At 43.0% G+C, this 15062-nt stretch overlaps 1 protein-coding gene across 1 annotated transcript in view; it reads left to right on the top strand.

Annotated features, from left to right (window-relative positions):
• Positions 1-174: 174 nt before the first annotated feature.
• Positions 175-15062, top strand: part of LOC133563734 (cytosolic carboxypeptidase 4-like) — an 84508-nt gene continuing 69620 nt past the window's right edge. Inside the window, exons 1-5 of the mRNA XM_061918035.1 lie at positions 175-246; positions 613-758; positions 2719-2982; positions 8471-8554; positions 10319-10399. Of these exons, the coding sequence (XP_061774019.1) occupies positions 175-246; positions 613-758; positions 2719-2982; positions 8471-8554; positions 10319-10399 (647 nt within the window). The remainder of the gene's footprint in view (positions 247-612; positions 759-2718; positions 2983-8470; positions 8555-10318; positions 10400-15062) is intronic.

Here is a 15062-nt window from a genome sequence, read left to right as displayed (position 1 = left end):
AGCATGCATGTATATGTGGCAGTTGCAGGATGTCAACCAGGTCGCGCCTGCCGTACACGCGGACCTTGCCGAGCAACGACAGCCCTCTTGAGAACATAGTGCTCCCAAGTTACCAGTCGTGGAGGCTTAATATTTGAATTTATGCAGAGAAGAGATGCAGAATTTTTTGAAAGCATGCTTGCCCAACACAAACCTCCCTCTCTGGACTCAGTGCTACAGGTTCTGACGGAACACAAGTGTGTGACAGTTGGTGTTGCATATGAGTTACCCCGCAGTGACCAACAAACTAGGTCTATTGCCCCGTGAACATTGGTGATGTGCTCTTCTGCTCACTAAGCGACTGAGACAGGCCAATTCAGGTGCTGTGACAGCAGACGCGCCCTGAACTCAGCCTAGAAGTCCCTGCTGCCAGGCTAGCTAGGTGGACTTGGTTTCATCTGGTCTCACGCCTTTGAACTGTCTGGCTTGCTTAGAGCTACCAGGGGTACAAGCCCCCTGCCAGCATAGGTCTCTGGGTCATTAAGACACAAGCTGTTCCGCCACGCCAAGGCACCAGTCCATTGCCCAGCTTGAAATACAGTATACCAGTGATGTGTTGAAAAATATATCCAGTACAGAAAATGTGTGATTTATTACTTGGTGGTTTGTCCTATATGTTGGCTTACAGATGCTGCAATTTTAAAGGCCAAAGATTTCAACAGTCATAATGGCCTCCTTAAAACCAGCACTGTAGTTGGAAGCAAAGTCATACAGACCAGGTAAGGATTTAATTTTTGCATTTTTTTGACTCTTGAATATCACCAATCTAATGATATGACTTCAATTTCACTCAACAATGCCGTATGGAAGCGACAGAGATTGAGAACAAATGAATAGATCAGTGGAAAAATCAGGTTTATCTAGGTAGATGGGCTAATAATCTATTATTATTTATTATATAGCCCTTACTCACAAGAGTCTCAAAGGGGTTTACAAACTCAAATCGACATCCCCTGATCTTGACCCACATCCGGGCAAGGAATACCTCAAACAATCCCGGTTCGGGGAAAAAGAAGGAACTTGAAGGAATTATTGAGTGGGTACATTATTTGAATTGTTATATTATTAATATTGATGAATTAATACATTTTTAAAATAATAGATTATTCATGTGGAGGATTGTATCTTCTTCCTGCATAAGTCATTTAAATATATTTATAAAATAAATATTGTTGCAAAACAATAACAGTCCAATACTTTTCCAAAACATGGTCACGACTGCCTAGTTTCTCTTATGTTCTCATTTTACTCTTATATTTTTTCCCATTGTTGCTTTTTATTTTTTTTTCTTATTGTAATATTTCTCATTTTGTTTCTATTATTTACTTTTTAAATTGATCTCAACTCTGTACACTGCTGCTGGAATTTTAATTTCCCTGAAGGAATCAATAAAGTACTATCTAAAGTATATCTGTCTGTCGGTCGGTCGGTCGGTCGGTCGGTCGGTCGGTCGGTCGGTCGGTCGGTCGGTCGGTCGGTCGGTCGGTCGGTCGGTCGGTCGGTCGGTCGGTCCGTCGGTCGGTCCGTCGGTCGGTCCGTCGGTCGGTCCGTCGGTCGGTCCGTCGGTCGGTCCGTCGGTCGGTCCGTCGGTCGGTCCGTCGGTCGGTCCGTCCGTCCGTCCGTCCGTCCGTCAGTCGGTCCGGCGGTCCGTCCGTCCGTCCGTCCGTCCGTCCGTCCGTCCGTCGGTCGGTCGGTCCATCCGTCGGTCCATCCGTCGGTCCGTCCGTCCGTCGGTCATTCCGTCTGTCTGTCTGTCCATCCACAGCTAGTCTTTCATTAAAATGAAGAAAACAAAGATCTGCTTTGCGACTTTTCCGCTGCAAAGACAGATAAACCCCAGTTTGTGAGGTTCTCGCACTGACGCAGCACCAAGAGGACATTGGACCTGAATAAATGGAGTAAATAAAATTGGTAACAATGTTTTCGTATTGTGAACCAACAGAATGATACCTCTGCGAAAGAAGCGCAACACCTGGCCTGCGCTGTGTCTAATTTCCAGCGGGCCGACTGATTACAATGCGAGCTTCCTGTCTGACAGCCCGATGAGGGCTGATCGCGTCCTTAATGTAGAAACATCATCCCACCACTATTTGAAAAATATTATCGTGTGCAGACCATTTTATTTTGTCATAATACAATAAGAGATGTAGGAGGCCAAAACATGCAGCTGATTAATGATGTGACATCAGACCAGGAAGCAGTGACCAGAAAGCGCTATCACATTCTGGTGAAAGCCAAAATTGTAAGCAGATATAAATTATTTCTTACTTTATAAAACTATTAGTCCGCACAAAAGTATTTAACTAGTAGTCAAAAAAGACATGATGAACACATACAATTTATCCTTCCAACTCAAGGGTATGGGGTTGTTAACACCTTGGAGGGGAGGGAAGTTAAATATGAGACGATTTGACTTTGAAGTTGATGGTCGAATCAGCCACTGCTGAATCAAATAGAATATTTAAAGATAGCCCTATTAATTTGTGTTCTTCATGGTAGCTAAGGTATCAATTACTTATTTCAATATTGATGGAATACAAATCAATGTTTAAACTTTCTTGAAATGTTTTTTGTTGATGTATTTTTATTCTGAACATTTATTAATCATTGCTCCCTCTCCTCCTTCAATGCAGATTAATTGAGGACACTTTTCAGTTGAAACTTGTTTTCTGCTTTTAGGGAGGAAGCCAAGACTGGTCCAGCAAATGACTTTAAGGACAACAAAGAGGAAAACAACAACTCTTACGATTTCACAACAATAGACAAGTTAATTGAAAGACAAGGCGTTTTCATCCCATACCATGAACCCACCATGTACCATGCTGCAGCAGTCAAAACCAAATCTATTCCGGGATTCGACATCCTGGCATTCCCTGATTTTTTGGGTCATGTGCCGAAACCGGAAAATGAACCCATGGCCACACGCAAGCCGGGCGTTCAAAGGTACCCTTTGACACATCACGTAAGCTGAGTCAGATGAAATGATTGAATGCAAACCAAACACAAACTGTCTCATTTTCTTTCCCATCCATCCATCCATCATCTTTCGCTTATCTGAGGTCGGGTCGCGGGGGCAACAGCCTAAGCAGGGAAACCCAGACTTCCCTCTCCCCAGCCACTTCGTCTAGCTCTTCCCGGGGGATCCCGAGGCGTTCCCAGGCCAGCCGAGAGACATAGTCTTCCCAACGTGTCCTGGGTCTTCCCCGTGGCCTCCTACCAGTTGGACGTGCCCTAAACACCTCCCTAGGGAGGCGTTTGGGTGGCATCCTGACCAGATGCCCGAACCACCTCATCTGGCTCCTCTCGATGTGAAGGAGCAGCGGCTTTACTTTGAGTTCCTCTCGGATGGCAGAGCTTCTCACCCTATCTCTAAGGGAGAGCCCCGCCACACGGCGGAGGAAACTCATTTGGGCCGCTTGTACCCGTGATCTTATCCTTTCGGTCATGACCCAAAGCTCATGACCATAGGTGAGGATGGGAACGTAGATCGACTGGTAAATTGAGAGCTTTGCCTTCCGGCTCAGCTCCTTCTTCACCACAACGGATCGGTACAACGTCCGCATTACTGAAGACGCCGCACCGATCCGCCTGTCGATCTCACGATCCACTCTTCCCTCACTCGTGAACAAGACTCCTAGGTACTTGAACTCCTCCACTTGGGGCAGGGTCTCTTCCCCAACCCGGAGATGGCATTCCACCCTTTTCCTCCTCTCTGAGCTGCAACCTTATCGTGGTAGAGGAGTTTGTGTGTCCCAATGATCCTAGGAGCTATGTTGTCCGGGGGCATAAAGCCCCCTGGTAGGGTCTCTCAAGGCAAACAGGTTCTAGGTGAGGGATCAGACAAAAAGCAGCTCGAAGACCTTTATGAAGAAGAAAAAGCATGGACCCAGATTTCACTCGCCCGGACGCGGGTCACCGGGGCCCCCCTCTGGAACCAGGCCCGGAGGTGGGGCACGATGGCGAGCGCCTGGTGGCCGGGCCTGTTCCCATGGGGCCCGGCCGGGCACAGCCCGAAGAGGCAACGTGGGTCACCCCTCCAATGGGCTCACCACCCATAGCAGGGGCCATAGAGGTCGGGTGCATTGTGAGCTGGGCGGCAGCCGAAGGCAGGGCACTTGGCGGTCCGATCCTCGGCTACAGAAGCTAGCTCTTGGGACGTGGAACGTCACGTCACTGGGGGGGAAGGAGCCTGAGCTAGTGCGCGAAGTCGAGAAATTCCGGCTGGGTATAGTCGGACTCACTTCGACGCACATCAAGGGCTCTGGAACCACTTCTCTCATTTTCTTTTATAAAACGTAAAATTAATCTTCCTCCCGCTTCCAAAGACATGCACCTGGGGATAGGCCCCTCCCACCTCTAAAGACATGCACCTGGGGATAGGTTGATTGGCAACACTAAATGGTCCCTAGTGTGTGAATGTGAGTGTGAATGTTGTCTGTCTATCTGTGTTGGCCCTGCGATGAGGTGGCGACTTGTCCAGAGTGTACACTGCCTTTCGCCCGATTGTAGCTGAGATAGGCACCAGCGCCACCCGCGCCCCTATAGGGAATAAGCGGTAGATAATGGATGGATGGATGGAAAATGAATCAGAGACACCTTCAAAAACTGGGTTTGTACACACACAGGACTGTGCTGTTAGTACAGCATATATTATCCACGGTTTTCCCGATATTAATATTTTAAAATGTATTTCGATACTTTTCAGAAGAGGATCACAAAAAAATTCAAATTTTAACTTAATTTTACCTGAAAATCTTAGAATACATTAAACATGTTTATCATTGTACTAAAATTAAACGGGAAGCTGCATTTTTGGGGGAATTTTGCCCAAGGTCACAATCATTGAAATACATGATAACAAATATGTGTTTTTTTAATGCATTTTAACTTGTAAATATTTTTTAGCTTGCAACGGCGCCAGTGGGAGGTCCTCCATTCCGCCCATAAAACCCAATAAATATTTCAAAAACTGCCAACAATACTCCATTTACATTTTGTGACCTGAATATTAACCAAGTATTAGTAATATTGTTATTATAAGCACTAACGTACACAAACTATTTATAGCGGCGCCATGATCATAATCTTGTGAGCCTATGTTGACAATATGGACTGTCAGCTGCTTTCCTGCTTCTATGCTTGTGGAAGTTTATTGTATATCAAAAATCATGCATCTCACCTTGATTGAATAAGGATGGGGATGTCATCCGACAATTTGGTTGGAACAGATTATAGAAATGAATCAAGCCCAAAAACCCCTGCAGCGCTTTTAGCCATGGCAAAACAGGGGAAATCTGCCACATCCTGCACTTTGAAAGGCAAAGGAAACTTGCCTTGTGACGAAATGCTGTGAGCGAACAAAATTGATCACCAGCAGCCCAAACTGACATTCAACAGAGTTGAAAATCAGGCCATGCTCGTCAAAAGGAAGGAAATGAAATTGATTACTTTGTGATGTCTTTTGTATTCGTGGTCGTGTTGTTTTTTTGTCTGAGAGTAACGATCAAACCACGTTTAATATATGTAGTGCTACATTTGACCAAGAGAGGGCGACAACAGTAATAGTGATAAGTCACATACTGTATAATGTTTGGTGTGTGAATGTTGTGTAATTTCTACATTTGTAAGCATTTGTAGTTTTATTGTGTGAATATATTAAACCTTCTATTTTATTTATGTAAAATACACAATGGACATTACTCTTATTTATTATGTGTATTCTATGTTTATATTTTCAATATTACAAACCTAAGTGAAGAAAGAAGTGTAATTATATAAAACAAAGGAAAGAAAATAATTCAAAAGAAGGAATCCATCCATCCATCCATCCATCCATCCATCCATCCATCCATCTTCTTCCGCTTATCCGAGGTCGGGTCGCGGGGGCAACAGCCCAAGCAGGGAAACCCAGACTTCCCTCTCCCCAGCCACTTCGTCTAGCTCTTCCCGGGGGATCCCGAGGCGTTCCCAGGCCAGCCGGGAGACATAGTCTTCCCAACGTGTCCTGGGTCTTCCCCGTGGCCTCCTACCAGTTGGACGTGCCCTAAACACCAGGGAGGCGTACGGGTGGCATCCTGACCAGATGCCCGAACCACCTCATCTGGCTCCTCTCGATGTGGAGGAGCAGCGGCTTTACTTTGAGTTCCTCCCGGATGGCAGAGCTTCTCACCCTATCTCTAAGGGAGAGGAGGAAACTCATTTGGGCCGCTTGTACCCGTGATCTTATCCTTTCGGTCATGACCCAAAGCTCATGACCATAGGTGAGGATGGGAACGTAGATCGACCGGTAAATTGAGAGCTTTGCCTTCCGGCTCAGCTCCTTCTTCACCACAACGGATCGGTACAACGTCCGCATTACTGAAGACGCCGCACCGATCCGCCTGTCGATCTCACGATCCACTCTTCCCCCACTCGTGAACAAGACTCTTAGGTACTTGAACGCCTCCACTTGGGGCAGGGTCTCCTCCCCAACCCGGAGATGGCATTCCACCCTTTTCCGGGCGAGAACCATGGACTCGGACTTGGAGGTGCTGATTCTCATTCCGGTCGCTTCACACTCGGCTGCGAACCGATCCAGTGAGAGCTGAAGATCCCGGTCAGATGAAACCATCAGGACCACATCATCTGCAAAAAGCAGAGACCTAATCCTGCGGCTACCAAACCGGAACCCCTCAACGCCTTGACTGCGCCTAGAAATTCTGTCCATAAAAGTTATGAACAGAATCGGTGACAAAAGACAGCCTTGGCGGAGTCCAACCCTCACTGGAAATGTGTCCGACTTACTTCCGGCAATGCGGACCAAGCTCTGGCACTGATCATACAGGGAGGGGACCGCCACAATAAGACAGTCCGATACCCCATACTCTCTGAGCACTCCCCACAGGACTTCCCGAGGGCCGAAAAGAAGGAATATCAATTAAAAAAAAAAAAAAATGGAGCTTATTTTTCTTCATACTGTTAACTTGCTGCACACGGTGGAAATGAGTACTGAGGGCAGAATTATGCATTTATTGACAGTGCAGTGTGAAAAACGATTTGTTTACTTTGCAATTATGTAAGCACTGTCTCAAAGAGATATATCCTGCCGAGGCACTTTCTGATGAAACATCCTCATTTAAATGTTCGGCCACTGAGCTCCTGAAACTAGGGCCTCCTTCATTATGTAGTTAAATAGACCAAAAAAACACTCACAAAATACAAAAAATAACAAGAGTACTTTACATATTTTGGATAAATACGTTTTTCTTCCAGGAAGTGTTTGGTGACAGATTCCAATACCCTGGACTCGCTCCACTCGACACGTTTGGTTTTTAATCACAGGGAAACAAAACTTTGTCGGGGACTCTTTTTAACATTCAGTTACATTTATTTGTTGGGGGAAATTCACAAAGTGTGTGTATAGGTGTTGTTAGCTTCTGATGACCTTAACCGTTTCTTTATTAATGACTTTGTCTGAGTATAGAGCTCACCAGTGATTTGATCAAATAGATTCACACAGTGACTTAGCAAAGTCAACGACAACCAGTCTATTGAAGAACATAATGGGCTTGCCTTATTTTTCTTTCCCCTATTCACACTAAAAGTTAGTCAAAGGTCCCTGCATCCGCCTGGTCATACGTTTCTACATAAATTAATCTCTTATATATAACTGCAAGCCTACTATCTTTGATATCTTTTTGTATGCTTGAATATTCTATAAGCAATCCTTGAAGTCAGTTTAAATCATAAAACAATCTTAAAGCACAAAATCTATACATTTTTTTAAATGTTGTTCTTGGTGGGTGTCAGGCTTGGACTTGGATTGTTTGTGCTCCTTCGACGCAGAGGGAATATGGGACGAGCCAGGCGTGAATTAAGGTACATGATGTTTTTATTAATACTCAAAATACAAAAAAAGAAGGCAACCAAGGACGCGCTCTGTGGGGGATACAAATCTATACTACACTTAAAACAAAAGATACTATCAAAGACATAAATACAAACAAAAACTTACTTGGCGTGGATGAATCAAAAAGCATGGCATGAGGTATGTAAGGCAATGAAAGTTAGAACGGCATGGGTAATGAAAGGTGATGTTCCCAGACTGATGGACAGAAAGAAATTGACTTAAATAGTGGCTGTGAATAATTAGGAACAGGTGCGGGCCTGAGGGCATGGGTGTGACTAGGAGGGCAAGGTGAAAAGCAATGAGTTGTCATGGTAACAAAACAAACCAGGAAATGAAAAAAACGGAACAAGAGTCCGGAAAACAAAACAAAACATGATTAAACATAAAACCAGATTTACAGACGTGACAGTGGGGAAAAGTTTAAACATTCAACGACCAACTTTCTGCAAGGCTGCAATGTCAAAAATGTTTTTCAAAGAGGTTTGTAAGTCATTACTTAATCCTAAATTCATTTGTAATGCCATACAATACTTGTTTTGTCAGGCAGAAAGTGATTGAAGATATCCAGCGTTTCATGAATACAGATGACATCATTAACCAAGTTGTCTTTGACATGGAGGATGACAGGTGGGTAAACAGAACACAATAACCCACAAAGTTTTGTATGTCTTACATCAGGGGTGCCCACACTTTTTCTGCAGGCGAGCTACTTTTCAATTGACCAACTCGAGGGGATCTACCTCATTTATATATATATCATTTATATTTATTTATTTATGAAAGAGACATTTTTGTAAACAAGTTAAATGTGTTTAATGATAATACAAGCATGTGTAACACATATAGATGTCTTTCTTTCACAAAGACAAGAATATAAGTTGGTGTATTACCTGATTCTGATGACTTGCATTGATTGGAATCAGACAGTAATGATGATAACGCCCACATTTTCAAATGGAGGAGAAAAAAAGTTGTCCTTTCTGTACAATACCACATGAAAGTGGTTGGTTTTTGGCATCTAATTCATCCAGCTTCCATACACTTTACAAGAAAAACATTGGCGGCAAATTCCGTAGCTTGCTTGATTGACATTCACGGCACCCGAGGGTCTTTTGAGATGATGCTGGCTGCTGCCAGTTCATTATTATGAAAAAATGACAGAGAGGAAGGCGATAAACACTTTTTATTTCAACAGACTTTCGCGCCGTCCCTTCCGTCAAAACTCTAAAGGCCGACTGCACATTTCCTATCTTCACAATAAAAGCCCTGCTTCATGCTACCTGCGCTAACAAAATAAGAGTCTCGGAAAGCTGGCGTGCACAAGTGATGTGCACGCCAGCTTTCTGAGGGATCGCTTGTGCACGCCAGTTTTCCGAGACTCTGTATTTAGTTAGCGCAGGCAGCATGAAGCTGGGCTTTTATTGTGAAGGTAGGAAATGTGCAGTCGGCCTTTAGAGTTTTGACGGAAGGTACGGCGCGAGAGTCTGTTGAAATAAAAAGTGTTTCTCGCCTTCCTCTCGGTCATATTTTCATAATAATGATCTTGCAGCAGCCAGCGTCATCTCACAAGACCCTCCGGTACCGTGAATGTCATTTAAGTGACGTCTTGGTGAAGATTGATGATCACTAATTTTTAGGTCTATTTTTTTTAAAAGCCTGGCTGGAGATCGACTGACACACCCCCCGCGGTCGACTGGTAGCTCGCGATCGACGTAATGGGCACCCCTGTCTTACATAGTACAGTATACGACATTTCAATAGTAAACCAATGCAAGACCATGACAAACGTTAGGGGTGTCTTCAACTTTTTCACCAATACCGATATTAATCTGATACGATATTAACACAAATCATACATGCTTTGATTATTTGTTGTGTGGAATGTTAGGAAAGGTTAGATCAAGTGAAATGACTGAAATAGAGAACAATGCTAACATTAACCCATTTATTAATAACCATCTGGAATTGACTCTATTTGTTTTTGAGACACTTAGCGAGCCTGAATAATTAATGAAGTTAAGCTCAATACGCAGTAAGTTTAATGATGCGGACTTGTATGCTACTGGATACTTTTGTAACAAATAGACTTTGTATGTAAGTAATATGAAACATGTTTTTTTTTTTTTTGCTGAAATCCAGCCAATATTAATATCAGATCCAGACACCCCTAATAAAATGATGATGGTAAATAATAAGTACGAATAAAAGTACTAAGCAAAGGTTGAATCGAGACAATTGGAGTTCTAAAGAACTGAAGAAGCCTTTTGGATGAAAGGCATAACATCTTCAACAAAGAAGAAGAGCCAAGTTACCTCGATTCCACCGATGCTGAGTACATGAGCTGCATGACTGAGAATCTACACAGAATAAGCTCTTTCTCTCTTTTTATAGATCACCTGACATGCCAGATTCTTTGAGATTTTTTTCAAGGTTTGAATGCGGAAACCTCAGAAAGGCCATTCAGGTTCGCAGGTAACGTACTCCCAAGTTTGAAGTAGTGAAATATTTATTGTTTCAGTTCAGAATGTAGAAAAAAAAAACAAGTAAAAACTGCAACATGCTGATTTTGTTGGTCAGTTGGGAATAAATAACAAAAGAAGTATAAATGACTTGTATAGAATCCATTCAACTCACTTGTAACGTAATGTTCTAAATAGAGCTGTCAAAGTTAACATATGGGATTATTTACACAATCACATAAATCATTGCATTAATCATTAATCAACCTTATATAAGTGTTATAGTAAAGGCAACACATGATGAAAGTGTCTATACTAGCTATATTAGCCTACTATCAAAGGCTGACGCACATTTTCGTCGACAGAAATGTTGTATTTTAATTTTTAATCTACACATTTTTGCAACATTGGAAATCATTAGCAAAATGGAGGCTTCTCAAAGGATGAAGATAACTTCTAGAAAATACTGGCTCAGAATGGCCAAAGGTATAGATGTGTGTGTCCAAGTTTTAGGAAACGGCAGGCTGTCTTCTTCTAATGGATGTTTTTACAATCTTTGCAAGCAGGGTAATGTGTGCTGTGGTCTGGAACAACATGGCACACAAAACAACTTTGAGAAATGCAGCTAATATTACTTACAGATTATATGTTATGAGGGATGCAAATATAAATTAAATATATATATAGGACTGCCCCAAGTGGAGGAGTTCAAGTACCTAGGAGTCTTGTTCACGGGTGAGGGAAGAGTGGATCGTGAGATCGACAGGCGGATCGGTGCGGCGTCTTCAGCAATGCGGACGTTGTACCGATCCGTTGTGGTGAAGAAGGAGCTGAGCCGGAAGGCAAAGCTCTCAATTTACCGGTCGATCTACGTTCCCATCCTCACCTATGGTCATGAGCTTTGGGTCATGACCGAAAGGATAAGATCACGGGTACAAGCTGCCAAAATGAGTTTCCTCCGCCGGGTGGCGGGGCTCTCCCTTAGAGATAGGGTGAGAAGCTCTGCCATCCGGGAGGAACTCAAAGTAAAGCCGCTGGTCCTTCACATGGAGAGGAGCCAGATGAGGTGGTTCGGGCATCTGGTCAGGATGCCACCCGAACGCCTCCCTAGGGAGGTGTTTAGGGCACGTCCAACCGGTAGGAGGCCACGGGGAAGACCCAGGACACGTTGGGAAGACTGTGTCTCCCGGCTGGCCTGGGAACGCCTCGGGATCCCCCGGGAAGAGCTCGACGAAGTGGCTGGGGAGAGGGAAGTCTGGGCTTCCCTGCTTAGGCTGTTGCCCCCGCGACCCGACCTCGGATAAGCGGAAGATGATGGATGGATGGATGGATGGATGGATGGATAGGACATAAGTAAAGGAAATTAAATGCGCTCCAATATACCGACGAATGAGGCATAATGATGCAATATGTACACAAAGCTAGCCTAAACAGCATGTTAGCACCGATTAGCTTGCAGTCATGGATTGACCAAATATAACTGATAAGCACTCCAACAAATCAATAAAATCCACAAAGCTCACCTTTGTGCATTCACACACAGCATAAAACGTTTGGTGGACAAAATGAGACGAAGGACTGGCATAAAACACGTCTTTCTGCGGCAACATCGGAGACAGTTGTAAATAAGCTACGATGAGTTCAAGGATCGCTGATATTAGTAGGACAAAATGGTGCTCGCTAAATATCCTCATCAGTGAAGCATGTGTAACATAAACTGTGGGATTTCTAACAATTAGCAAGGTTTGTGTCATGTTAGTTCTCCTACAGAGAATACATTCAAACAAAAATATTTTTTTTCTTAATCTTTTTCCATTTCATACATCTCTGAAAGAGGTCCAGGGAGCCACTTAGGCGGCGCTAAAGAGCTGCGTGTTGCTGACCCCCGTACTAAGGTCATCTGCATACATAGCCACAATAATTTTTGTTATTTTTGAACCACAACTAGTTTAAAAAAACCTCTGAATGCTGAACCCGTTTGAGGCGTCCTCTGTCAAAAAGACTCATCGACAGCCATCAGAGAAGTATACGATTGTCAACTGTTAGTCATTGTAACTATTCAAAAAGTTTGCTTAATCTGAGAAATTAATCGTTTGACAGCACTAATTTGTAGTAAATCAGTAATATTTAAATAGTCACTGATTCTAAATGTGCAGTCATCTTTTCAGTTCCCACAATTTTTTGGATTGCTTTAACCTGAAATGCTTGGAATTCGCAGCATCTTTTTTATAAACTTGTGGCAAAAATTGCAAAGTTTCGTGGGTTATTAATATCAATAATAATTATCTAGGATTTTTATGAATTTGCTATCAATATTTGAAGTGTTTCTCAAAAATCACAGGATTTCAACAAAAAATTAACCCTTCTATTATGTTGAGGGTCAATTTGACCCATTTTAGTTTTTGTGTTTATCAAAATATTGGTTATCCTTTCTTTTTCTTGCTGAAATTTGGTGACTTTTCCTCATCTAGGGTCATTAACTTGTGTGTAAAATCTGGACACTTTGTTGAGTAGTGGAATGTCTTGCATAGTTTGTATACAAAGATGATGTTGCGGGTCATTTTGACCCATACGCTTTAATGTGGGTAAATAACCAAAATAAACAAGTCTCTTTGATGTACTTTTTACTTTGATGTACAATTGTTTGTATTTTCATCGCCTCTGAGACCCAGAGCCTTGTGTGTGAAGAGAGGGAACTTTCTCAAACTTGTCCTTGTCACTGTTCTCATGTCATCTCTTTGACAAACTCACCAAAAATGAGCTCCAGAAGGATGACATCTGAGGAGACAAGGACAAGTGTGAGAAAGTTCCCTCTCTTCACACACCTGGCTCTGGGTCTCAGAGACAATCAAAATACAAACAATTGTACATCAAAGTAAAAAGTACATCAAGGAGACATGTTTATTTTTGGATCTGAACAGCTATTTACCCACATTAAAGCGCCTGGGTCAAAATGACTCGCAACATCATCTTTTTATACAAACTCTGCACAAACATTCCACTACACAACAAAGTGTCCAGATTTACACACCAGTTCATGACCCTAGATGAGGAAAAGTCACCAGATTTCAGCAAGAAAAAGAAAGGATAACCAGTACTTTGATCAACACAAAAACTGAAATGGGTCAAATTGACCCTTAACATAATACAATTGGAATAGAAAATGTATTGTATGTCACTTTTCTAAATGTTTATATAACCTAAAATAAAAATGTTATTGGTTTAACCTGTTTTCTTGACTGTTTTGTGTGCATTTACACAGGACGGGTCAAAACAACCCGCAACATAATCAATGTCATTTTTTCCAACATAATACAAGGGTTGAAAACAAATAATGTGTTGATGTTGTACTTGTTTTACACCACACTGGCTTAAAAGTAGACACTAGATGACAGTAAAGGCACACACTCCAAACTCATTGTCAAATTACCGTACTGTTTTGATTAATTATGACTAATAATGTCAAGAATTGATTATATTACAGAAATAATCACCACCAAAGGCATCCTTATTGTCCACTGTCTGGTCTGTCGTCCACACGTTGCAGAAATTCTCTGTGTATGTTTTTGAAAAGTGTTTGTCCAACCTAAACATTAATTTATATACTAACACATTTACTACTGCACATTAACAACGTGTGTTAACTCTTGAGAGCGATTCATCGCACTAATTTTTTTTTGTATATGAGAGACGAGGAGACATTATCATCACATTTACCGATCTCTGTCATGGAAATACTGCGTCTTTGCTAGGTCAGCATTGCAAATGTAAATATGTTTTTGATTGCCTTACTCAGGATTAATAAATGTTAAATAAATATATAAATACATGTAAACTAGGAAGTGAGGACGCTGGTGAGTTGCTAAAAGTTAATACAACATTACCCCTAGCACCATAGGTAGGACTGGGATGACAATTGTGCTATTTCAGCAATAAAGAGTTAAAGTATTGTTATACGTAGTTGTTCCCGCTTTGTCTACACAATAAACAAACATAAATTCAAATTTCAAAGCTAATATGCTTATCAGAGACAAACTATCCATCATCTTCCGCTTATGCGAGGTCGGGTCGCGGGGGCAACAGCCAAAGCAGGGAAACCCAGACTTCCCTCTCCCCAGCCACTTCGTCTAGCTCTTCCCGGGGGATCCCGAGGCGTTCCCAGGCCAGCCGGGAGACATAGTCTTCCCAACGTGTCCTGGGTCTTCCCCGTGGCCTCCTACCGGTTGGACGTGCCCTAAACACCTCCCTAGGGAGGCGTTCGAGTGGCATCCTGACCAGATGCCCGAACCACCTCATCTGGCTCCTCTCGATGTGAAGGAGCAGCGGCTTTACTTTGAGTTCCTCCCGGATGGCAGAACTTCTCACCCTATCTCTAAGGGAGAGCCCCGCCACACGGCGGAGGAAACTCATTTCGGCCGCTTGTACCCGTGATCTTATCCTTTTGGTCATGACCCAAAGCTCATGACCATAGGTGAGGATGGGAACGTAGATCGACCGGTAAATTGAGAGCTTTGCCTTCCGGCTCAGCTCCTTCTTCACCACAACGGATCGGTACGACGTCCGCATTACTGAAGACGCCGCACCGATCTGCGTGTCGATCTCACGATCCACTCTTCCCTCACTCGTGAACAAGACTCCTAGGTACTTGAACTCCTCCACTTGGGGCAGGGTCTTCT

Source organism: Nerophis ophidion, linkage group LG12 (genome assembly GCF_033978795.1).
Source record: "Nerophis ophidion isolate RoL-2023_Sa linkage group LG12, RoL_Noph_v1.0, whole genome shotgun sequence".
Lineage (NCBI taxonomy): Eukaryota > Metazoa > Chordata > Actinopteri > Syngnathiformes > Syngnathidae > Nerophis > Nerophis ophidion.
Note: the sequence above shows the minus strand (reverse complement) of the source record. Positions and strands in the feature narration are given on the sequence as shown.